This window comes from Onychostruthus taczanowskii, unplaced genomic scaffold, assembly GCF_017590055.1.
Source record: "Onychostruthus taczanowskii isolate IOZ18803 unplaced genomic scaffold, ASM1759005v1 scaffold9, whole genome shotgun sequence".
NCBI classification, from domain to species: Eukaryota; Metazoa; Chordata; class Aves; order Passeriformes; family Passeridae; genus Onychostruthus; species Onychostruthus taczanowskii.
Window position 1 is genome coordinate 6,806,713 of NW_024506993.1, and position 26,836 is coordinate 6,833,548.

At 40.1% G+C, this 26,836-nt stretch overlaps 1 protein-coding gene across 2 annotated transcripts in view; it reads right to left on the bottom strand.

Annotated features, from left to right (window-relative positions):
- Positions 1 to 23,540, bottom strand: part of ATXN7 (ataxin 7) — a 59,563-nt gene extending 36,023 nt beyond the window's left edge. Inside the window, exons 1-4 of one of the 2 annotated variants that reach the window (XM_041425658.1) lie at positions 23,277 to 23,540; positions 22,882 to 23,136; positions 22,318 to 22,386; positions 137 to 241 (exon numbers count right to left, since the gene is read on the bottom strand). In XM_041425658.1, the coding sequence (XP_041281592.1) occupies positions 137 to 241; positions 22,318 to 22,386; positions 22,882 to 23,125 (418 nt within the window). In that variant the 5' untranslated portion in view covers positions 23,126 to 23,136; positions 23,277 to 23,540. The remainder of the gene's footprint in view (positions 1 to 136; positions 242 to 22,317; positions 22,387 to 22,881; positions 23,137 to 23,276) is intronic. The other variant, XM_041425659.1, reaches the window with a different exon arrangement.
- Between the last annotated feature and the right edge of the window lie 3,296 nt (positions 23,541 to 26,836).

A 26,836-nucleotide genomic window follows, 5' to 3' on the forward strand; every position in this document is an offset into this window, starting at 1 on the left:
ATTATTAAATAAAGGTTATGTTCTCTGACATTTTTTATAATTAAATGATCTATTTACCATCAATTTAAAAAAAAATTGCCAGGCTTAATCCTGATTTAACCTCACCCTTAATTATTAAAAATAGTTAAGCACTTACCATAATGTGATTGAAATGCCTGTGGTTTTACGACCTGATTACAGTGGTTACACATCACCAAATAGAAATCATCATGAGCCGGGCAAAGACCAAATATTGGCATATCTAAAAACAAAAAGACAAAATGGCATCTCTCAGCTGCTGACAATTATAGAAAAACAGTTTAATTACAGAGCCATGACACTAGTGTTGAATCAAAATTTTAGAGACATTTGTATCAAATTTGAAAATGAGGATAAAAAGAGCATATAATGCAATAGATAATTTTGTGCTGGAGTATTACAAAAGCAAAAATCTTACTACAAAGATAAATGTAAAATGAGTGATTACTTGTAGAAAACATCTATTAGAAAACTGATTTAGTACTGATTATTTTATACCAGATGCAATAATGCAATAAAAAAAAGGCTGACTTCAATTGAGACAAACACAACATAAGAGGGGATGTTTTATGTATTCTGAAAAGGGCTTTGGATTTTATTCCAATGTCATTAAATGAATTCAAAAGTGAACTTCATTTGCTATTTAATTTTTTTAAACCATTTTAAACACACAGTCATTCACCGGGCAGAATTACATGCCTAATGGTTTTATTTGTTTAACAGTGCATTATAGTCCAGCCATCTGCTGCCAGAGATCCATGGAACAGCTACACAGGAGACAGAACCAGAGATAACAGTATGTCAGAGCATGTGTGGATTGCGGAGATAACACACATACTTGGAGACTTTTACAAATAAAAATAGTTTCTACAATTTTACTTTGAAGAGTACAGTTTGTTAAGAATATATTTAACAGCTTTAATTGCATTCAGAGACTACTGGAGCAATAAATTCAGCATTCACTACAATACTTAAAGGTATAATACATTTATAGATCTAAAAATGTTATTCAATCATTAAAAGACAAAAAACCCAAACTGCAAACATAATATGTGGCTAAGGATCTGTAACACTATTTGAAGGTTTAAAATTGATATAAGCAAACTTATTTTCTTATAAAAACTCTCAAGTAATAGATTTATCTTAATAGAAACGTAGAAAATTAGTTAAACTTGTTTACTCTTGTGCTAGAACTGACCCCGGTTTTGTTTTACAGCTACTAATTTGCCCATGTATACTTTTAGCAACGTCCACTGCTTTGTTCATTAATAGAACAGCAATTATGAAATAAATTGAGTGTTGCACATAATTCAAGGCAACTGCTCACAGAAAGACACCATCAGCCCTGTCCACTTTGTTTCTCACAGACACAGAATATGACCACACCAGAACTACTTCCAGAATTAGTATGTATCTTCATCATAAAAAAATTTAAAACATTTTATTTAGAAGACATAAGGTTTATCCCATTTTCCACACATCTTACTAGTGCTACATCAACATTAAGCATGACACCTGCAATAACAGCCCCAACTGGATTTTGCAGTTGGATGCAAATGCAATGACCAAAGACATCTAACTTGGCTGAGATCACAGCTACCCTCACCTGAATCACAGACACCTTTACACAACTGAGGTTACATCAAGTAAACAATCTCGTTTGCACTTTAACTAGCAACTCTTACTTATTTATTTATATGATATTTATTGAAAAAAAACATGAAAACCTGTGGCACACCCAACTACTGCAAGCCAGACAAAATCAGTAAATATATGCTAAGGGGGGAAAAAATCAGATAGGAATAATAAGCTTCTATTTTTCAATATCTACTTTCTGTGATGTAATATTAAGCTACGTACGAAAACAAGCATAAGCTTAAATGTCATTGCTAATATTTCATGCAGGAGTATTCTCTTTGGGTATGCCCATGTATCAAAGTTTATACACACAAGCAAATACTCCAGGGTCACTTTCACCAAAGCTGAGATGAATGGGACAGTAACAGCACGCACTGCCTGATATTTACATTGTTAACAGCCCACAGAGAGGCTGTGTGATGCTGAGACAACTGTAAATCCACACCCTGGAACCTGTTCCCATAGCTGTGCCTTTCAGACTGTGCTGGATTCCCAGACTTTACACCAGCTTGTACTGAATGCAGGGGGAATTGTTAACAAGAGAGGACTGCAAGGTAAAGCACTCCTTCACACCAGTCAGAGACATCACATCGTGTGCCATCACTCTAAGAAACCTTCCATGAATATTTGCTGGCAATACAGAACTGCAATTTTAAGTGGCAACTGAGACAAACTGACAGAAATTGATGCAAACAAAAGTGTTTTCCTAGTTCAGTTTGAGGATCCCAAGAAATCTGAATAATTTACAAAGGTCCTTTACACTGTGGAATACCTTCAGTTTTAAAATCTTAGCTCCAAGTGACAGAAAGCAATGACAGAATGCCAGGAAATACACAAAATCACAAAGGACCATTCTAAGAGTAAAACCACTTGACACAGAGAAAAGAATTTGCTGCACACACCAAACCACAACCTGATTTCAAAGGAAGTCATTCACAAGACTCCAGCCAGATCACACAAATCAATGCAAAAGGTCTTGTACCCCACAGTGGTCTCCTACAGCACTGATATCAGAACAACATCTCAACCAGAGAGGGAGTAGCAAAGGTAAGAGGCCTGAATGCAGTTTAACAATGGCTTTGAAATGTAAGGAGTTTGACCCAACCACGATCATTTAAGGCAGCTGGAAGAGACCTGAGCCCACACTTCCCAGTCCAGGAGCCTCATTTTTAGGCAGGTAAGCTCTCACACCTTTAATGTGCCTCATGCCATTAGCTGAGCAGGGCAAGAGCAGGTTTCAGGGAAATCTTACTTCTCTGTGTTCCACCAGGACAAACACGCATGTGGCACTGCTAGGGAGTGACAAATTAGACCATGCAAATTTTAGAGAACAACATAGAGAACAGTTCAACAAGACTTACATAGTAAGTATGTACCATGAGTAGGTGATGGATGCCCAATTTTTCTGTCCCCTGTCAGCCACTTAAGGAAGTTCACATATATCGTGCAGTTGCTATTCTAACATCTAATACTTTCTACCTGAGCCACTTTATGACATGCACATTCTCTATTTACATGTCTAATGAAGTTTCTAGTATTTTACCAGTGTCATCTCAATGCACTGTTACTCTGGGTTTGAAGATTACTTTTTTAAATACTTCACTATGTAAAGCCTGTGCCTCTCAAGGAAGAGCCTGGCAACTGTGATTCATACTTCTTTCAAAGCTGGGCTCATTTAACTCTCTCCATCTGGGAATATTTTTCAAGGTCAAACTAAAAATTTAAATCAAGACCTCAAACTTTCAATGTATTTTTCCATTAATACTGTATTCATTGTATCAACATACAGATACTATTATAAGAGCTGTTAGTTACATTAATTCTATTAACACCAGGAAGAAAAACAACTTCATTTACCGCCATAATAGGAAGCCTCTGGACACTGATCTCCAAAATTCACTTCTCCTTTCAAATGTAACTGAGTTTTTAGAAAAACAACTTTAAATGATGCATTACTGCACTCTTTACCAAGACCAGAACAAGCCCATGCCATACACAATTCTGAGATAACTGCATCAGTTGCTGAGCATGTAATAAGGAAAATGCTTCTTTCTTGGCAAAGGTCAATGTCGCATAATTTTCTAACAAAAAAAGAAAAAGCAGTAATGGATAATTTGGCATACTGTACATCAAGTAAAATGGAGCTCAGCATGTCTCATCTGCAAAGTTTTCTTACATTGATCTGCCATCTCTTTTTCTCTGAAACACATTGTGAAAACACACAAATAATTGAATAATTTTTTAGTATTTCCAGCATTCTCTTTCAGGACAGCCACACTGAAGAAACCCATGCTCATTAAAACTAACTGTGCCTGCATACTCTCGATCCCTCATTTCTATTACTTAATGTCACACATAACAGAACACATAAAACAGGCTAAAACTACCTCAGAGAACAGGCCAGCAGCTTGCATTTAATTACCCACTAGATTTCAGTGACTACCACAGCTATGGATTTTAATTGGATTTTTCTTTTTTAACTCCCCAAATGTATCAAATTTCCTACAAATCTTGTATCTTTTCAGACTGGGAACACTGCACAGTCCATCTATCCTAGTATCTAATAAGATGACATCCCTTCTAGAATTGAAATTAAATACCAACAAAAAAAGTGAGGTTAAGATCTTCTCCAGGACAGCAGCTGCTGGAGGAAAAGAGTAAAGGCATCCTGTGTGCAGAGACCAGAACAGCAGTTTCCTATTTGCCAGAAGTCTGCTTATTGCAATTCAGAGAAGGAGGAGAATGAAAACTGAATCAGAGAAAGAGAAAGCAAAACTACCAAGATGTGAAAGGGCAAAGAACAAACTATCAAGGTTACGACAAAAGAATAGAAAGCTTGATCAAAACAAGCCAAGGAGTATGTGAAAGCTGTGCAGAAATATTTTTAAGCCAGAACATTGCTAATGCTCATTCTTCCCTATCCATTCTCAGCATAAGCATCTGCTTATTAACATTAGTTTTTAAAGTCCAAGCCTGATTTATAACAAAGATGTACATACCACTCACCATTAAGTGTAATTTGACAATGGACATTGTAGGCTAATGCCTGATGTGAACAGTAAAATGTTTGTATACAAAGATTCCACAGAACAGCATAACATGCCTTCACCACTACACCAACCTGGTTATACTTCCAGAAAAATTTTAATCACTATAGTTAATATTAGATGCATTACACATTACAATACCCTACACTATTAAATCAAAATCAAAATCACAATGCCCTACACTATTAAATTTATACTGACAGCTCAGATACAACTTCCTATTATCTCTACAACCTCCCGAACACAGAATTTGTTTTTAGAGGAGTCTGATCCAAATCCACCTTAAGTAAATGTACCAACTTTTATCAATTTACTAGGTTTTACATTAAGACATCAAGGAACTGTTTCAAGTACTATATAAGGAAACTGTAAATAAAGCCCATTATTTTGAAATGTTGCCAAAATATGGATTGTTTGAACTATTTGCTTCACGGACCAAGTAAGTTTAAATTATGTCCACCAACAGCTATCTTGAACACATTTGCTCTGTACTAGCTGGGTTTTGTCTTCTCATTAGAAGGTAATTAGTCTTGATCACACTAAGGTAAAAAATATGCAAGTACACCTTGGTTTAACTTAACTGGTAGATATCTTTCTCTACAGGCAGACTTGTAGTAGAACTTTTATTTAAGATAGTACAACTCTCCACTAACATCTGACAATTTTTTGAAAAGGGGAGAAAACAGCACAGTTGTAATAAAGTAGTTGACATCTTGGAGGAAAAGAAATTTTGTGATAACTCCCATAATTTGCTTGCAACTAGTGTCTCAAGTACTCAGATCCTGATAAAGTAATAAAAATATTTATATTGTTTTACCCTTTATGGCTGTGGTGAACATTTAGTACGTGAAAGCAGACAAAACCTCCCAAATTACTGTTTTTAAGAGCTTGTGATCTGAGGAAGAGGCATGAGGAGGGAGAAGGAAGGCAACTAACCAGCCCTGAGGACGACATGAAACAGACTGTACCAGAACCAGGCAAACTTCAGACAGAAAGCTCAGCTCTGTTACCACCAGACTTGGAGTCAGCCCAAAAAATGAAATTTCTGCCAAGAAATCTGCACAGCAGGTAAGCAATGGATTCACTGCTGAGTCTACTGCTGACATTAATTGTCAATACCAAGTATTCTTCAGGCAGAAGGAGAATGCTGGCTGCAAACTGAAGCAGCTACAAACAGCACTGCAATGTATCTTAACTAACCTGGTTATCTTAAGCAAAGCTCCCATCTATTTAAAGTAATATAGGTCCTCATTTTAAGTGATATGCATGTTTCATTAAAAAAATTAAGTGATCCAAGTTAAGGCCTCGAAAAGTTGAAGTCCCTTTTATACACAGATACTTCATTTTCTGCAATTAAACCATTATTTTCTAAACAATATCTTCCAAACTATTTTGGAGAAACACTCAAGTGCTTATCATTCATGAACAGATGTGTTTTTGTATACTTATCAATGCTGACGTAAAATTAAACTACTGCACTTTTTTTACTGTGTACCATGCAAGATGATAACAAAAGAAGAATATTTCTAAACAGATACTGTGAACAAAATAGCTAAACTCATATAGAAACTAGAGTGCTCTGGTTTGGAAACCAAGTAAGAGTGCACAAGTTTGGAACCAAAGGAAGAGATTCTAGCAAAACATACTTGAGGGTATTCTGCAAAATTTCAAGTAATGAGCACTTAGGTATTAATAGAACACAAGTATTTTATGAACCATATGTGCAGGCCTAACCAATTTGTGCCTGCAGAGAACATACATATAATCAAATGAACAAAACATAAAATGATCAAATATACACCCAGAAACACTGTTTAAAAAAACCCCCTCACCCATAAGGTTTATGCTCATGTTGCCTTAGATACAAAACAGCCTTTTAATACAAAATAAAACAAACCAAATGCACATTCCCATATCTGAGCTGTTTCATTTAGGTTCAGAGGGAAGCACCGCTGAAGTATTTTCTTCAAGGTTACCTATCTTTAAAATTCCTTGCCAACTCCACTCTGTACATTAAATAGCTTGCATTTCCTGCACATACAGCTTTGGAAGTCCAGCTACTTGAGGGGACATTTGAAAGGCAGAGCTCTCCTTGGGTTCTGAGCACAAGTGCATGAACTTTGTTTCACTGAGTAGCTGCTGACTGATCAGCTGAAGGAAGGAACAGCTGAAGACTTGATTAACTGTTTTCACTGTGTTTTCCACTTCAGCAAATACAGCAATTACCCAGCATTTTATTGAATACTCAAACCTCAAAGTTTTGGCTCAGAGAAATAACTTTCAGTTCAAGACCAAAAAACCCCACAATCTGGTTTAACTAGGCACAGGAGCTGCTAGTTAGAATATTTGGTTCATCTCTAGAAGGGGCATCCTCTCTGTTTGGTGTCCTTTCAAAACTCAGGACTCTGTCTTTCCAACGCTACAGATCTCTATATTTTACTTGGCTTTTCCCAAATTCAGATTGCCCAGCTGAAGGGGCAAAGGATGACCTACCTCTTTTCCATGGGTGCAGCTGTGTTGCTTTCCCAAAACCCCATTCCCTGCAGCATCCCCTTGGGTTTCACCTCCAGCAGGAAGGTTTGCTGCAGGCAGCAGCACTCCTCTGTGCACACACAAATCCAAACAGCCATCCTTGTGCAAGGCTACTGGCACAGCAGCTCCCCCAGAGCCCTTCCTCCCTCTCTCTCTGCCACGATGCAGAATGAAACACTAAATTTTAGTTCTCTAAAATTTAACAGCTCTGGGAAATGTCTGTGTCTTCTACCCAAGGATAAAAACTGAGCAACAGATACCAAAGAGAAGTGTGTCATGAACACGTGCACCTGCAGCCTACTGCACAGCTGGGAGTTCTAATTTTAGGCTCCCAAGATTTCAATGTTCCTGTAATTATATATAAAGCATATTAAAGTAGACATCTAAGTATTTAGTTAAATTCTTTGTATATGAATTCATCTACACACAATTAATTTCTTTGAAAATCTAACACAAAACATATGTCAAATTCTTCATTCAAGCTATTAAACAGGTTTTCTAAGTTGATTGTACAGAATGATAAATAATTTCAGTGAAGAAGCTTACAGAAGATTGTCTGTAGAAAGACTGATGAGTAAATTTCTCAATGAAACACAAGTAGCATATTTTAATCTGAAAAGCTTTATAAGTCTCCCCACTCACATCGTATCCTGTTACATCAATTTTTCATCAGCAACTTGAATGAAGTCAGTCATCTACAAAAACCATTCCCATTTACTTTTTAGTGAGTTTTCAGACCTAAAGATATTTTTAATTTCTCTAACCAATTTGTATATTACACAAATGTTGAACACATAATTTCTCATGTAAGATATCTTCATTCAAAGTCATGCATTATTTTTAGTTGGCATGATCTCATAGTGCCACTGTTGTATTTTGGGAAAGCTAACAAACTATTATTTATGTTTTTCTGTAAAAAACCCAAACAATTCTAAAACAGCTTAAGGAACCCTCAAAAATGAATTGAGTTTTGCAATTATGGCACAAAAATGAAACTGGATTCAGGGAATAAAAACCCTGTAATTTGAACAGTAAAATTAAAATCTGGACTAAGCTAATATGAAAGTGTACACAGAAATACTTCAATTATTATGCAGAAAACCTGCCATGAGGGGGGAGAAAAGTTCTGGAAAAGCCACTAGTCAAACACACCCTCAATTAAACTGAAATAAATCACCCATAGAATATTCTAAAATGTATCTTAAGTCACAGCCTGAAGCACACTACAATTATGAATTCTTCTAACATCAACAGGTTTGGTATTTTTCTCCTGTTTCACACACAGCACTCCGTGTACTCTGCAGCAGCTGTACTTCTGGAGTAGGAAAAAGGAAGTTTGTTTTATTTAAACCTAAACTCACAGTTTACATAAAGCTGCTCGACGCAGCAGAAGTATTTTGATACGACGTGACTACAAATGGTGAACATGTTCCAGGCTTCTCAGCCTCTCCCATCTCTTACTTAGACATGCTTTTAAGGGAAAATAAACCTGGCATAAGTGTGGCATTTTTGCCACTTTCCTGTGTGACATGCAGCCTTGTGGCTGGGTGCTGGCTGTGCCTTGGTAGCTGACAGGGCACAGCAGCAACAGCCACTTCCATTTATGCATTTTCTTACTAGTGGGAGCTGGAGGAACACAATGTGCCCATGACTACATCTCTTGTGACAGAACAGCCCAAAATTTAGCAATAATAGAGGGCACCTTTTTCTCTGCTACCTGGGACATGCACAGTGCTCATCTTTCCACTTTTTCTCTCTCTTCCCTGCTGGTCACAGCCCCAGCTCCTGTGTGACAGCAGCACACAGGTTAATTAATTCCTTAATTGTGCAAAGACAACACATCTTTGTGCAAAGAACACTCTGGGTTTTCACACTATGCACCTGATACCTGAGGGAGCAAATCAGCATATTAAAAAAAAAAAGTAAGAAAACAATACACAAGACCTGTCAACTGAATTGTATATCAATATTTTCTTTTATTAGGTAAGCCAACTACCTAAAACCACCCCACCCCTGCCACTCCCATTTTCTCCATACACTGGAACATCCACCTCAAAAATAAGACTGTTTCAATCATGCCTCATACAGCCACAAGTAAACTGATGCCTGTTGATTTTCACATACCAGCTTACACTTCTCCTCACTCCACTCAATTTGGAAGCACTATTAGTTTTCCCAGTAAAATTTATTTCTTTTGCTTTGCAGATTTACTGGGACTTGATTTGATACAATAAAAAAAAAAAAAAAAAAAAAAAAGAAAGTTGCACAGCAACATGCATATAAATGCACTACAGCAAAAAAACCCCAACAACACTGTGATACTTAATAAATTCAGATGAAGTGTAAAATAAAAGTGTTTTTGTTGTTATAGTGCAGTTAAAGGGCTAACCTACTTGTTATGTATTTGAACAGACATGTTGTTACACAAAGTATTTTGAACTTGGCTATTGCATACCTTTAAACAAAGAAATATAACTGTTTCAATTATCTACTAAGGAATGGGTAAACCCTGAGTCTTTACTTCTTACAGTTGATATATTCCAGCACATACAGAGCTACTGTCACCAGAGATTTCTTTCCAAGAGGGGACCCACCTGCTCAGAAGGGTTAGGCTTTAAACCCGTGCTAGCTGCCCTCTGACACACAGTTATATGAATTAAATAGGTACACAGGGAAGAAGAATCAGGCTACCCATTCACAGAACAAGGTCAGTAATTTCACTGGTGATTATTTGTGATATAACACAAATAGTTCCGCCTAAAAAATCTTTGTGGAAGTGAATTTTTTTTATTGTTATGGAATTTTGAATTGTTTCAAAGAAGAAATTTAGGTTTTGCCTTTGCATGTCACCTCCTCTTTAGAATAAACCTGTCGCTGTCCTCATTCCAATATGCATTTCTTCACTGTTAGGAGATATTCGCCTTATTTTCGGAGCCTGTCTTCTCAAAATCTTCCCAAATTCCATCTCCAAATATTACATATAAAATACATGATATGTGTGTTCAGAGAAAGAAAAAAAAAGATACTTTGAAAATACTGGGTGAACAAATCTGCATCAGGTACTATTCTTCTGTATCTAGCACTAGCTCTCCACTACTGAAATCACCCATTTCACTCTTCAACAGAAAGGGGTTGGGAAGGACTGCAACTTATAATATTTTTAAATTAAAATGTATTAAAAAATTTAGATCATTTAGATTATATTATACATGCAGAAGATCTGAAAGGACTGAACTGTTTTAAAGTAGTTTTTCTGCTCTTTCATGGTCTGGGCCTCTTTAACATTACCAGAATACCAGCCCACTTGTGATGTACACAGAAAGTAACACCTTCAGCAGAACACAATAAAAGGAAAGGAGAAAGAATTTGCTCAGACTACTTAATGTTTTGATTTGGTTGGTTTGGTCCAAATCACATTTTTGGCAGATACTTCTACAACTATTTCCCTCCTCTGGTCTCTCTGCAGATAACAGTACTCATCACTCTCGGGAAGAAGATATTGGATATGTATAAATGGACCTAAACACACAGTGGGAGGTGAAAAAAAGAACTTTTCTCTCTTTCTTAGGCCAGCTAGGGAGCAAAATGCTCTACTCTAAGGAAAAAGTATTGAAATAGGCACCAGCTTTAATTTTTAGACATCTCATGTCAAACAGGACATAAAACCAATAAACCTGATTATATAAACAGCACGACAAAGTCATCCTTATGCAGATTCAAGATCAGATGCATCCAGAGCACAAATGTGCAATGAGACACAGGCAAGTGGTGTCCTGCTCCCCCAGGAAACCCCCAGACCTCAAGTGGTGCTCCTGATTCATTGTGTTACAAGATGAAGCTTATTTACAAAGGGGAAGTCACAGAAGACACATGGGGTCAGTATTAAGGAACAGGCACAACAAAGAACACGGAGTTGGTATTTCAAAAACACACAGAGAAAGACACTTCAGAGCACCATTTAACTGCCCCTGGATGACTCAGGATGAAAACAGTAAGATTAAATAGACAACAGAAAACTGAAAGGTAAACAGGATCCCTTGATATTTTAACAAATTTGTAGAGTTTACCACCCTCCAGTACACTGAAAACAAACAGAACATGCACCTTCCTAAAGCAGATAAAAGATAACTACTGCAAACACATCCAGGATAACAAAACCACGGTTTACAACAGAGGCAGATCCTCTGCCAGGCACGGCAGTTGTACACACAGGACTTTCAGGACCTAGGCTGGGATCTTCAGCTCAAACTCACTTGGAGACTTAGGCAATCCCTACTGGTGCCTGTCCAGGGTAGGCAGGAAGCCAGAGCTGCTGCTGCCAAACTTGTTGATCCAGTCCTCCCAGCTGGCCCACAATGCACTGCTTTGGGTTTGGAAATGGCTCAAAAGCTTTTGCTTCCAGCAACAGTGTGGAACACGTGGGGAAAAATGCCAAAGGAGTCCAAGAAAGAGTATTGCCAGGCCACCATAACAGTAGGGACACCCCAAATGCTCCCGTGAGTCAGTGACAGCACCCTGATGACAAACGACGCCACGCTTCCTGCAAGACCTCAGTCACCAAGTGCAGGAAAAGTCCTGGAGGGATTAAATTATAAATAAAACAGCTGATGCTGCACCTTACCATCATGTCTGCCTATTTCATAATGAAGAGCACCCAGGCTGTGATTTTTGTCCTTTCCTGGGACAGGGGCCTTTCCTCACATTGTTGTGATTATCCATGAGAATTTTGGATGGTGTCAGCAGGAGACAGGGAATTGCACTGTTGCACAGAGAAAACCTTTTGCATCCCAAGCAATTGTAAACAAGCCTCAGATGAGACATGTTGACAGCACACTGAAGATTTTACTCCTGTGCTCTACTCTGAGGATAAAAATAGCATTCTTATCTCCAAGACTATCAAGCTAACACTTCAGATCATTAAATTCAGGCCATAAAAACAAGAAAAGAAACTTACAAGTTTTATTCCAGCAAATGACACAATGGTCTGTGCCCCTACATTTCAGGGCACAAGGTGGGAGCCAGGCAGAACCAAAAGGAAACTTTCAAAAAAGGACTGATGTGTTTAGGATTTCTCCAAACACCCCATGGAAATAGTGGTGCTGAAACAGCCAGGCACAGTCAGCTGTCTGTTAAAGCAGGTTCTACAGAAGAAATATCAGACAAGGAGAAGGCTCTGTCCAGCCTAGATACAAACCATAATCCAATGTCACAACACAAGCGGTAGAAAAAGTCTTCCCTGAATCAAATGGCCACAAAAAGCCCCAACCCTGTATTTAGGACAAGAATTATAAGCACACATTACATTGCCTTTGATAGGTAACACAGATATATTGAATTTGGCTCAAAACTTCTCTGCTGTAAATTACAAACTACAACATGGAACAGAAGCTCCTTAACAAGCAGGATTTCTAGACAGTTGATTTGAGTAACACAACTTCACAGAAGTGAAAAACAAAACTGCTTTTGGGAATTCATCTTTAAGTACTTTATGAAGTAAATGCTGCCTATCAGGAAATTAACTTAGGTGTTTCCCCTCAAATACTCTTATTAGTACCAGTGAGAGCAGGACGACTGCCATCTCTCTTAGCTGAGCAGAACAGACACACTCAAACACAGATTCTATGTTTTAAAAAACAAATTATCTGAACGTCTGTGCTGGTTTTGCACAGCCTGGTTTTGGTAGTGGGGGGCCCACAGAGGTGGCTTCTGTGAAAAGCTGCTGGAAGCTTCCCCCATGCCCAGCAGAGCCAGTCCCTGATGGCTCTGAGGATGGACATGCTGCTGGCCAAAACTGGGCCAGTTACAGAGGATGGTAAAGCCTCTGTGATAACAGATTTGAGAAGAAAATCAAAACAAAGTGGGACACAGTTTTTTCCTAGCCAGAGAAGAGGAGGCTAGCAGGGGAGGGTGAGTGACTGTCATGGGTGCCTGGCGTTGAGCCAGTGTCAAACCACGACAATATCCTAAATCCCAAAATTATATTTGTTATAAACCAAAGCACAGCAAAGCCTTCTAGTTGTCAGAGGCAAGTTAAACTTCTTTAATATATTTCTAGAGTTATTCTAATTGAACAGGAATGAAATAGATGATTTTAATATTTCCTGGGAAAAGTGGAGAAATTCTTTGGAAAATGTATTATTTTTAAAAGTGCTTTCCAAATTATTTTATATGGCTGTCTCAATAATCCAACACCCACACTGTCTCACTATTGGGAACACTTTCTATTCCTTTGACATCCATCAAAAATACTTCCAGTTAACCCAAACCTTTACAGCATTTGAGGCTTCTGGATATTCCCCACAACTATAGATTTCTTCTGAAGGGATAAAAAGAGTATTTGGTATGGAACACATTTATGTATACTGCATAAATGATGCTTCTTTCTCCTTTTGGCATAATTTGTAACAGCCCTCCAGCAAAAGATGAAGATAAATGATGCTGTAAGTCTTGTTCAGCATAGCAACACAAATTCAAATGGCATTTTCTCCAGTTCACAAAGTTACTGGGAACCACCTCAAGAATGTTAGAAAAACTTCCAATTTCTATTACCTGGTCTTCTGACATAACTAATTATGAAAAAGGAATTTTATAAAAGAATACTTAATACTAATAATAACAACAACAACTAGCTCTTACTTGTTTAGTTTTCACAATACACCACTTAAACTGGTCCTGATTTACACCTCGGTTATTCACTGACATGACACCTTTAACACTCAAAGATATCCAAGACACAAGATCTATTATGCTATACAGTCTTGTAGGCAGACATGCAAAAATCAGAGCAGGTTCACTCTGAAAAGATACATAATCAAGCACAGTCCAATGGATTCTAGATTAAGGTTCTCCTTTAATCAGCCATCACCTTGTTTTGGAAACAGCTTTACAGTTAGAATACAACTATTATTTCACAAGTGTTTCACTCAGCAGAGACAGGAGCTGCTTAATCCAGCATTACTAGGAGGAAAAAAAAATTGTAGAACCACACCCTAGGTGTAAACTGATACAGATTTTCCTCTGTAGTTTTGCCTGAAACAATAGCCAGAGGGTGTAATTTAGGGTATATACACCTTGACAAAGCCATGGCTGTAATATCTAGGGACTGACAATTAAATGTTTGCATAGTGAAGTACCTTTGGTGTCTGTCTGATCGTGAGGCTGCAGTGAACATGGCTGTCTCCTCTCTCACCCACTGAGCCCCTCAACCTGGTCCTACATTCTCCTTCCAGTCACAAGAAAGGCTCTGCTGACTTCAGTGGCTCACAGCAAGACCCCACATCCCCAGATAACACTTAATAAACCATCAGAACTCTCATCTTCCTACTCACAGCATCTACTACAGCTCTGCTGACTTCAGTGGCTCACAGAAGACCCCACATCCCCAAGTAACACTTAATAAATCATCAGAACTCTCATCTTCCTACTCACAGCATCTACTACGCCACTTACGCAGTCAATGAACAAAACCATAGACTGAAGTTAAATTTATGAAGGGTAAAATACAACAGAATTTGATGTCCATGGCAATCAAACATCCAATTTACTGCGTATTCCTCACAGGACTTGATTTTCAAATTTAACTCTTTAAAGCCTCCAGTCTTCATTTTAAGGCAAGTTGCTATAGGACTTCCAGGCAACTGTATCAATGAGAAAGCATCCAACCATCTTGCTTGCTAAGAAAACAATGAGAGCTCTAGATTTCAGAACCAAAGCAATATGGACTTAACCTCAAAATTGCTCCCTACAGGATTTTAGTCCTTCAGCTCCTCTGTACATATTTTTTTTCAGTGCCAGTTGAGAAAGCTGCATTTGCTGTAGCATTACAGACAGTTGATGAAGATTCAAGTCCTGCTTAGCAACAGAAGGAAGAGCAGATCAAGAACACTGCATGTTTTCTGCCTATTATAATCCCCCCAGCAGAAAAACAAGGCATAACCAATTACCCTTTTCCCCTTATATTATCAAAGCAGTTTATCCATGGGCTATGCCAAAGGTATCAGAAGTGGAGATCAGGGTGGGAGTGAGCTTGTAAATAAACCATCTTTCTCATCTGGAACACGTTACCACAAACCAGCTTATTCCACAGCACTGATGAGCACACGCACACACAACTAACTGAGCATTTGAATATTTCTGATCTACCTGAGCCAATAGCCCAGAGTATTTTCCATTTCCAAACCTAGCAATCATGACTCCAAGCAATGTGGGAGCAGCTGTGTGCGCAGTTTACTCTGATGAAGTCACATCCTGTCATACCCTGTAGTATCTGGGCTTACCACGGGTGTCTGACTGGCCACAAGAATCAGTGTGAGAGCCACCAGCACCAGTCCTGGCTCACAGCTGCACACAGCCTGCACAAGCAGGGAAAGATTTTCACTGAGCAAAGCCTTCTAGCAGTGGCAACACAGATTACAATAAATTTATTGCCTTCTGTGACAACTGCTTTTATAATCATGTTTCTCTGCTACATTAGACTTTGAATTCCCTTTGTCAGATTTTAACACTTGCTGCTAAAAAACTTGAAGTCTAAGTACAAAGCTCTATTCATCTCTGTGCTGTCACCTACATTGTAAGAATGCCTAGAAAATAACATTGAATATTATACATATGGGGAAGCTCCACAGCAGTGGATTATTTCATTCATTATACAGGAAGAGAAACAATTTTCAAGCATCCTAAAAATTATTTAGAGTAGTTAATTACAAGTCAAATATTACAATGGTTTGTGAAAGATGAAATCTTTTCTGTCTTGTAAGAGACAAGACATCACACCTATTCCCAGACAACCTTCAGCAGTTCCAGCCTAGCCAGGAGAGCTGTAAGAACTACAGATATTCACTTTTATACATCTGCTGCAATGGAAGAAATATCTTTTAAAATAGTTACCTTAGAGAGAGTAATCTGCATCCTCTTAACCCAATTTATTTAAAAGTATCCTTCACTAAGCCTTTTTGTCTTTCCTGCTCTACTTAGATGACAAAGTTACCACCTTGTATGAAAGTCACATTTCTACATATTTATTGCATTGTTCTTCTCTCACTGAGTTTTTGTTGTTAAATATAGCACAGAAACACTACAAAAACCAACCTTTAACTAAGTATTATCAAGACATCACCTCTTCTGCACAGGGATAACCTAGCTAATCATACATACCACTTAAGAAGGATTAGATAACAGTGAATTCCTGACTGTTATGTATGTGCACAGACAACTATTTCAAAAGGTTCTTCTAAAAAAGAAAAAATCCTGCCTCCTCACGTATTATGGACAGATCAAGACAGTCTTGTGGCTGCACTTCCAGCCAAAGTCCCCAAGGCCTTGCAATACCACATTAATATTATGGTAATACCTAAAACCTGCCAAGTATCTTTAAAACATATGACACAGTTCTAACTTGCAGTCTAACATCACAATATTCTATTTATAACACCTGACTCATCCCATCAGAAATAATTAAATATTGTAAGCAGAACTTCAATATAAAGGAAAAAAAAAAAAAGCCAAGAAAAAAATTAGGGCCAATCACTGCAGACAATTTCAGAAGTAACATCCTTTCAAACTGCATGTTTTTCAAGCAATCTCATAAAACCTCCACAGTTTTCCTAAACAGTTCAATGCAATTTTCAAGTCTCCCTGTAATTGTTTTACGATAACCAGTCCACAAAACCTTAAAACAGTTTGTGTAAATAGTCAATTAAAATGCAATGAAATGAAGAAGAGATTTATCTGATTACAGACTGTGAAGAGCTATGCAGAATGTAAAAAAAGAAGCATAGCACCTTGTACTGCTACCTTAAAATATTTATTTCAAATTATTAAAAATTCTCACAAGTTTATTTGCAGGTAGTCAAGGATTACAGAGCCCTCTAAGCATTTCTCTCATATCATCTGACACAACAAAAAAAAAATAAACTCAACTAAGCACCTCCCAAGGCTGAATAAAAACAAATTTAAATTTGAAATAAGATGCTGTCTCTTACTTGTATTTACAACTTAATATTGGAACAGAAGTTTCAGCAGTGCTTTAATTATTTATGGAACCTGCTGCTGGGAAAATTCTAGACCTTGGGTCTATGTGATAAAGATGCTTCCAGTGAGCTCCCAGGCCTGGATTTCACTGCTCAACCCTGCCCAGAAAGAGCTCAAGAAGAACAAGGGTTCATCACATGGCTCTTAGTACTGTCATAGCTCTGGTACCTTCCATTAACAGCAATTAATATAATCAAACCTCAAAGCTTCTGCTGAATGCCCTGGAGGTTCACAGAGCCTTTTTTTTTTTTATCCCCAAGATATATTAACTGTCAAAGACCAGAAGTTCAGCTGTTACCAGGTGACACAACACTGTTGAACAGAGTTTGCTCCCACCTGCTCTCCTGACTAATTCCTACTGTCACTAAACCTTCCAGAGTGTCTTCTGAAGGTGCCCACCAAAAACTGACAATCTGCATTCAGCCAGAAAACTCACTGCTTGCTTTATTAAGACAGAATATTCTAAAAGCTGTAAAACTGGTGCTGTGCTACATCACCTCACAGCCAACACCAGTTCTGACTGGGACCCAAGTTACAGATGTTCTGTCTTCCTCCTCCTCTACTTTGCTGGCAATTAACTCTAAGCTATGGTGACAGTACGAGTGAAGTGCCTGAAATAGACAGCAGCAAGGGATTCACCTCTCAAAGGATGTAACACACACAAAAATACCCAAACAAACTAAAAAAAATGGGCTGTACGTGTAACTGAAAGAATGAGGTGCTTAAGCTTTAGTAAAGACACCATCCTTTCAGCATGCACTGAATACACTTAAAAAACACACTCAATTTTAAATTATCTAGCCAAATCTCTTTTTCTGCTCCCCATGCTTTTATTTTCCTATCTGAGATGTCATAGTTAACTTCTTTATAATTTTAAGTATTTCAAATTTATTTTATGAGTCAGTATAAGAACATAAGAGACTTCTATCCCAACCACTTCAAAAGGGCTGCACAAATTAATAAGTAATGGTGTATTCAATGATGATGTACACAGGTTGTATCTCTCTGACTCTCAAATATAGATTTGGGGATGGGGATGGCTTGGTTTTGGGTTTCTTATTTTGGATTTTTTCCCCATGTGTTTGCTTTAAATAAAGGACATACATAACAACCTTTAGCAATTGAAAATTTAATGTAGGGAGAGTTAAGAGTGCCTTGGTAATGAGAGAGGATTAGACCCTCAGCCCCAATAAAGAACTTTGGTTCTCACTGTTTCTATCCACAGCTTCTCTACTCTCACAGAGCAAAATGAGCCAACCTGTTGTTAAATTTTGCAAGAAGCAACAGTTGCCTCTGTTGAAGCCTGTCAAAGGTACCACGCATGAACTCTACACTCACAGGCACAGTTCTATTTCGAGATCCTCTTTGCAACAATGGGCTACAAAAATCCTTAAAAGCAAACTAAATTCAGCACAAGTTAGCAAGGATCTCCTGAAAAACTGTTTCAAGCACTGATTATGAGGTCTGATATGAAAGAATAATTATTTTCCAAATCAAACAGTGCCAGGTACTACAGACACATCAAACTCCTTTTAAGATCTACTGCACCTCCAAGATGAACTGAGTGACTGAGAACATTTTGGCTGCATCTGATGGCACTTGCTCCCACTATCACACAAGTTTGGAAGATGCACTTCAGCAAAGTTTAGTTTGAAAATACAGGAAAAATGCATGAAGAGGATGAGATTTTTTGCCTTGCTGTTTTGGAATTCATCTACATATTACAATGCAACATGCTATCCTTGCTTCATCACAGCACAAGTGAGTGGCAGGAGATTCACACCTTTAGCTGGTTCACAAAGCAGTAAGTAATTAAGTGACTGCATGAGCCAAAAGATTCTGTCACATCAATTACATATGAAAATAACTAATGAGCACAATTGCTTCTAACATGTTCTTACCTTGATAGGATTGCTCAGCAGAAGAAGGTTTCAGTGTACAAAGTCAAAGTAAAGTTTAAGGCTTATTTTAAAGTAAAATCTTCCCATCCCATTGTGTATCCCTCTCTCACTTCCATCTCCTGGGGATTTTCCATACCAAGAGCAAGCCAAGTCCATTGGGCCCATACCTTATTCCTGCAGCTGATTTCTACATCAAAGCTCAGTGTGGACTGTTACTGTCTCAAAAAGCAACATATAGGAAAGTATCCAGTGAGTTTCTCCCTTTGATGAAGGTCAGTGAGGATCCCAGCAGGAATTATTTAATGTATTAGCAGAACAGAAAGCATGTAAAAGCAGTGAAAAAGAAACATGGAAGTATGAGACACAAACACTGGGAGTTTGGGCAGCCCAAACTCAAATTCTAGTTCTTACTTCAATGTGAGCTTGGTTATGACCAAGGAGGGATAGATACAGAAAAAAAAAAAAAAAAAAAAAAAAGCATTTCCTGATCCCTGCATGGAACTACCAACCATTAACAGGTATTAAGGACTCATTAGGCTTCACAACCACTAAAATGCTGAGAGAGGAGCTGCCTGATCAGCAAATAGAAGGTGCCACTGACAAAGGTGTGTCTGAAATCCTCCCTCTCTCCACTGCTTGCAAATATTGCCCTGGAATTACAGGGATATTACATTGTCCTTTATTCCTTTAAAATAGCATACATCATTCTTTGCCTTTAAATCTTAACAAAAGGAGAAGCTGGCAATGTTAAGCCCCTCTTCTAATACAGAGTTACAACATGAGGAACACTTGCTCTTCATTCAGGAGACTCAAACTCGACTGCCTGTGAGGCTGAAATCCACCTCTTGCCAGCAGGCATGCTGAGGATGAGGCCATTCCCACCAGGAGATGCAGAGAACAGCACGTGGGAAAAGGAACAACTACCACCCATAGCCCAGTGGGGACACAGGCCAGTGGGAGCCTGACAATTGTTAAATAAAGAAAATGGTTCTTGGTTTTGAACCCAATTCTAATATGTGGGCTGTAAAGTCATGTTCCTTCTTTTGCTCCCTCTCCAAGCCATGAATATTTAATTATTTTATGCAAACTGGAAGAGTTGCAATGCAAGGTTAAATTAGCCTAAATAACCTTGAAATCCTTTTGAGAAGTTGGGCCTCAGAGTCAACTCCCAATCTGTAGAAAAATAACTTTCTTACACAAGGAGCTCTGTTGTTACTTGTATTTAAAATACTGTGGGGTACCACGACAAAAGTCTTGAGGTTAAAGCGGATTTGACAACATTTATACTTTTGGTTCACCTTTCTCTGTTAAGAACCAAGGTTTAGAAAGTCCAATTACTTCATACATGTTTGTTCCTCAATTTTGAATGCAAAATTCTTTCTTGGAAAATAGATAATTTACAGCATTTTCAAAGTTTTATTTTATAACACATATGTATGCTGGCAGGTTGGCTGCTCCCCTAGTTCCTTAAGTTAATCTAAACTTAATACTATTTTACGTCTATTTTGCAGCAGGCCAAGCTCCCTACAGGCCAGCTACAGGTATATGCCAAGTCAGTGTCTCATTCATATGTCATAAAGCAAACAAAATAAATAGACTTCTGGAAGCCTGACAGGGCTACTACGTTTCACTTTTAATTCTCAAAGTATTTTATGAAATTCCTTCAACTCACAACCCTGCAAATCATTCCCATGGTTGGAGTCAGTGCAGTCACTGTGTCTCAGTGATCAGCCTGCACAAACACAGTTTCATGATCTCTCTCCAGTGGGAAAAAAATAGGATAGATTATTCTTTACCCTGCCAGCTAATCTTTAGAATCTGGAAACCCTAGATGCTTGCATTTTAAGAAGTAGAAATAAGAGCAAATGTTTGAAAATCCTTATTGGTAAAATCTTCACTAGGATAATGTGCGTATTTATTGTTGTAAATGCTTTTTTAGCATTTGAATGATTTGCCTATTCAGAAAAATGAATTACATATCCAGCACAATGATTAGATTGGAACTTGGCAATGAAGTAATGAAGTGCTTTTTCAAGTGCCTAAGAACTCACAGATACACTTAAGAAGATGGCAACACACCACAAGTGAATCTGCACGCCGCAGCACAGCTGCCTATTGCATCGTTCTTCCATGCCACTGACCACTGACTCTGATCCTAGAAACTGTATTTTCCAAATTTTAGCAACATTGGGAATTGTGCAAAGTATAGCCATTTTGATTCAGACTCAATATGGATCACTGCCTCCCAATCCTGCCAGCCTGTGCCACCTCGCTTTAGGTTTCATTTGCAGCTCACAAGTCAGTAAGTGCTGAATCAGATCATCTCCTAAGGTCTCTGGCAAGTTCTGCTTCCCATGATTGTAAACCATGTCTACAAACTCAGCCTTCCATTTCTAACAACATCAAATAAATGACTTGGGTCTAACTGCTCTAGTGTTTCAAACAGCTGGGCCTGTTCTCTGGCACACGTCTCAGGCACTCAGAGGGAACCAAGAACCAACAATATTAAGAAAGGTTCTAAATCAGTCATTAAACTAGAAAAACAAACAAACAAAAATTAACATAGTAAATCACAATCATCGCTTCCTTTTTTCCACTGCCTGTTAGAAAGGAAATAATAATAATCTATAGCTTTCATTCATCATCTGCTTACAACTCCAAGCAGCATTGCTACTCTTGCAAGAAACTAGGCCGTAATGGGCTTTTGCTAATCACAGGTGAAAGGTCACTCATTTAGCAGAGTACCAAGCAATAAACATAACACAATGACATGACAGGGGAAGGGATTGGTACTGAAATACTGACATGGATTATACCAAGAACAAAAAATATCGTAACTCAAGAGAAGATTTTATCAGTGTTGGTCACGTTTCTTCCTTAGGACTATTTATGGTCTAAAGAAAAAAAACCCAAAAAACAACATCATATAGAAACACAGTAAGGACAGTGTATGCCCTAAGTCGTAGTTTTCAAAATACATATTAATTTAATAACAATGCTAATAACACCATTCACTGACAGGCCACCAGTCCTAAATCCAAACCGATAGGAAACTTTGATCCTGTCTCTTTCCCATGCCTGCCCCTCTGCTAAGTAGCTATGAAAAAGAAAACTTCTCCTTGCACTTTTCTTCAAGAATGAATTGCACTCACCTTCTCGGCAAAGTCGCATTGCTTCTCGGTTTCTCCCGTATTCCTTGAAACTTTCCTCTAATGCTGTTCCTAAAACCAAAAAGCCACAAGATTTCAATCCACGGAGAAGCCGGAGGGTAGGAGTGCCCCCGCCCGCGACCTGCACCCGTTGCCCGGTGGGCACACGCAGGGTCACGGCAGCGAGCACCGGGCAGCGGCAGCGAGCACTCGCGGGCCCCGGAGCCCGGGGGCAGCCGCTGTCAGAGCGGGGATGCCTCACCTGCGGCGGGAGCTCCCCGCCCCACGCCGAGGCTGAATCGAGGGCAGGAGGTGCCGGGCTCCGGGGACCGGCTCCTCGCTCCGTGTCCCGGATTACAGGAACTGGGGCAGGCGCTGCCCGCTCCGCGCCGCTCCCGAGCCCGGCCGGGGGGCGCGCACCGCACAACGAACTCGGCCGCGGATCTGGGGGTGGGAACGGACCCAACCTCCCCGCCGGGCCCGGCACCCCGCCGTGCCGTCCCGGGGCAGCCGCGGGGGGCGCTGGGGACGAGCGGGGGGAGGGGGGTGGGGGTGGCGGCCACTCACCGTCGTTCCCGTGAAGTTTAGCAGCATCGACCCAGTGGCTCCAGGGCTGCCCCAACATCGCCTCGGGGCTGGGCAGGGACCTGCGCTCCCCGACGGCCGCCATTGCCGCTGCGGTGGCGGCGGGGCCGGCGCCGCTCCCGCCTCCTCCGCCTCCTCCCTCGCCGTGGCGGGGCCGCCGCTGCCGCTGCCTGGCGGCCGCGCCGCGCTGCTCCCTCCTGACGTCACCCGCGGCCCGCGCCGACATTCTTTCCGCTGCTACAATGTAACGAGAAAAGTCAGCGGCCGCTTAAGGTGGCGCCCCGCTCTTAAGGCAGCGCCGCGGCGCTGTCAGCCCGCCCGCTCGCTCGGCTTCCTCCCCGCGGGGAACCTGCGGCCCTGCGGCGGCGCCGACTCACCTCTGCGGCGGCCCGGGGGGCAGCGCCCGGGTGCCCATTATTGTGCGGGGAGCGCTGCCTTCCTCTTCACCGTGTAGGTGAGGCGCGCTTGTGTTGGCGCTAACAAAGCGGCGGAAGGGAGCGGGGGCGAGCAGGGCTACGCCGCCTGCCAGGCGTACCCCAGCTCCATGGGCCGCCTGGCTACCTCCGCACCGCGGCCCCGCGACCCTACAAAAACAACGGCCGCATCACAACCCCGCCTGGCACCCGCTGCCCCGGCGAGGGGGGCGGACCGGAGGGCGACGCGGCGGGCGGAGCCGGGCGGGCGCGCCCCGCCCTCATCGCCGGTCCACCTTAAACCCGGCGCCTCCTTAAAGGCCGCGGCGAGCAGGAAGCGCGCTCCGGGCGGGCGCGCCCCCGTCCCGCCGCTCCCTCCGCTCCGCGCCCGCGGCGGCCGCCCGGACAGGGGGGACACCGAGCGAGGTTCCTGCGCGCTGCTGCCCTCCTTACACCGTAACCTGTCTCCCAGGGAGAGGCCCTTCTCATTGTTATTCCACATTTCTTTTTTTAAACAGCTTGTTTTTTTTTTCTTTTCCCCCCACCCTTGCCTAAACTTTGCGATGACGTCGTGCCGTGCCAAAAGCGAGGATTAAGGGATGCTGTCGTACCTGCTAACTCCAAGTAATAAAGTCTAAGCTTTGCAAAATCAAGTTATTTGATAAAAAAAATCCTGGGTTTAGAATTCATTTATTTACGAAGTTTTCTCCACTAGTGTCCAAGTACCAATGTCAAACTCTCAGACCATGATCTGCAACAATTTCTGGCCATGCTTGATGTTACTGTCAACAACAACATCCTTGAAGAACAGCTAAAAATATGTAAATCTGATGTGCTGCCTCCTCTACAGGTGCTCGAGAGCATGGGACTGGCACTGTCAGTGGAACTGCTGACAGATCCCGTACATGTATTTGCAAAACCACACAGCAGAATTCAGAACTGTAAATAAATTTGTTTAACCTGCAGAGGTGCATATACATGTGATTTTAATTTTCTATTTCAAGCGTGGGGCTATACAAGCTAGAGATGTTTCTTTCCAAATTTATGCATATAAAAGATCTATAAATTCAAACTCATCACATGGAATAGCATAGGCTGTAATTATAAGAATAGTTTCAGTGTTCCACCCAACTGATAATTTATGTCACACTCAGAACGTATCTCATAAAATTGCAGATCTAATACAGAGCAGCTAGCATGATTTTTCTCTCCTTCTGATCTTGTAGTCTAACTTAGCTCCTTCATAAAAGGCCAACACCATAAAATTTAGGTGAAGAGAGCAACACTGACTTCTACTGCAGACATTTGCAGCAGGATTAATTATCAAAGGCCATCAGCCTCTTGAGCTGGGCCCTGATGTTTCAGACAGTTACACTGCCCTGCCTGTAGCTTCCCAAAACTCTTCATCTTAGTCTGAGCATGAAGAAAGGTGTTCATGGAACCAGAGTCTAAAGATGAATGGAGTGCATTATTGTTTGATTAATTATCAATTAGCATGCTTTATAATACAGAACACTACTTATAATTAAAGCTAAGAACATCACTAGAAGAAAAATGTCTGTCAGGTGCTGAACAGCTTCTGAACAGGACCTCAGCTTTTTTTGTTGTGTAAAAGCCAGATAGGAAAAAAGCCTATGCCTGTTTCTTTCAGGCTTAGTTCTTCAACAGTGCTTCACAAATGGAGTCTAAGATAGTATCCATAGCTGAATGCAGACTCCAGGCATAGGATAAAGCAAGTTACAGACAGATCTGTATTCTCTGTGTCAAATATTCCTATTTATATTACAAACTTCATTCATGCAGCTTTCCTTTGTCCTAGAGTAAGCTGTCAGAAAGCTGCTTCAGCTGCAGACTGAAAAAGAAACCTTCATATGTCCAAGTGTCCATCAAATTCATGAAGGGTTTTTCTATTATTTACTTTACATAAAGCACATATAGGGATGAGTGACTAAACAGAGTCATAGAATACCATCACCTACCCTTTAACAGTGACAGAGTTGACCATGGCAGATCAATTTCATGATCACACAGCACATGATTCTTTTCTTTAAACATTACCAATGTATTTATATCAAATTGTGCAAAAATTGGCAAAATTACATCAATAAACTAACTACATTAACAAGCCAATAGATTATCAACTTCTTAGTTTCTAAAGCTGACACTCATCAATTTACTCAGAAGTGCCTCTTGCTTCAGGAGTGCCAGCCACACAGGTAAAAGCACACGCCACTGTTATTTCATACAGCTCTGATTATCCCCTTTATGGCTCTTCTCTGCTCTTTCAATCTGGCTGTTGCATTTTTAGCCTCCCTCTTTCACAGCTTTTTTTCTTTGCCTATATATTCCCACTCAAGATCTAATTCTGCAGTCTGGGCCCCAGGCTGTCCTTTAGTAAACCTTCCGCTGCTGCAATATTTTCTCACTGTGCCGTGAGTACATCAGTATTCCAGCAGAGGGAGGGAAGTGGCAGCAGAAGGATCAGTTCATCAGTTCAAGTGCACAAGACTGATTAGTCAGACAGCAGGAATAGGGGCAGGAAAAACTCATTTTACACGGGCTGGAAGTGGTGAGAACTTTCTTTCCCCACAAAGTCATTAGGCTGAATACATTGTTTGGGCTCTTTAAAGCATACTAGTTCAATATTCTTCCATTGTTTCCATAATGCTGTACATGGATGCATTGATTATTTTAAGTAAAAATAGGGAAACTCCTGAAAATCCATCGTGTTAGAAGGAGATCAGAATTGAAAACACATGTACAAGCAGTAGACTTTAACAGAGGTGACTGTTACAAATCTGAGACATCCGGTTAGAAGAGCAGCCATCCAAAGCTCCCTTGGTGGTCAGCAGAGAGGAAGGAATACTTCTGGGATCAGTTTGGTCCCTCCTGGTGCAAACCACTATTTGAAGAAGCCCTTCTCTTCCCACTGACCACAGAAGTAGCCATGGATGACCACACACATAAATTAGGCACCTGCATTAGACATCCAGAGTTCAGTGGGATGAACCTGGCCAGGAGAGGGGAGAACATTTATTTAAGTGTGTAAAACTGCCTAGAAGCCAATACTTCTCTTTAACAGAACAAAAAGGAGCTTGGAAATGCCACTGGTTCTAAGGACTTATCTGAGGAAGCAAAATAGCCCAAGCAGTAGCATTGGGACTGAGACAATGTGTGAAAAACCATGAACTGCTCATACCTGTGAATGAGAACAAGTACTTGGAGAACAGAGAGAAAGCACAAAGAGGAGTTAAGTTAAGCTCAAAGAGAAAGTAGAGAAGGAAAAATATGAGGCTGGAAAACAGCAGAAAACAGTGGATAATATGATGTAGAGAAAACAGTCAAATAATGATGTGAAGAAAGCATAAACAAACAAAACATAACACAGCCTGCAAATGCAAAGAAAGGAGACAAAAATAGGAAACAAAACATACAGAAAAGGAAAACTCACAGTTTTAAAGCTCACTAAGTAAATTTAACAATAGATTAAACATGGGTGGCAACACTGTGATTAAATGTATGCC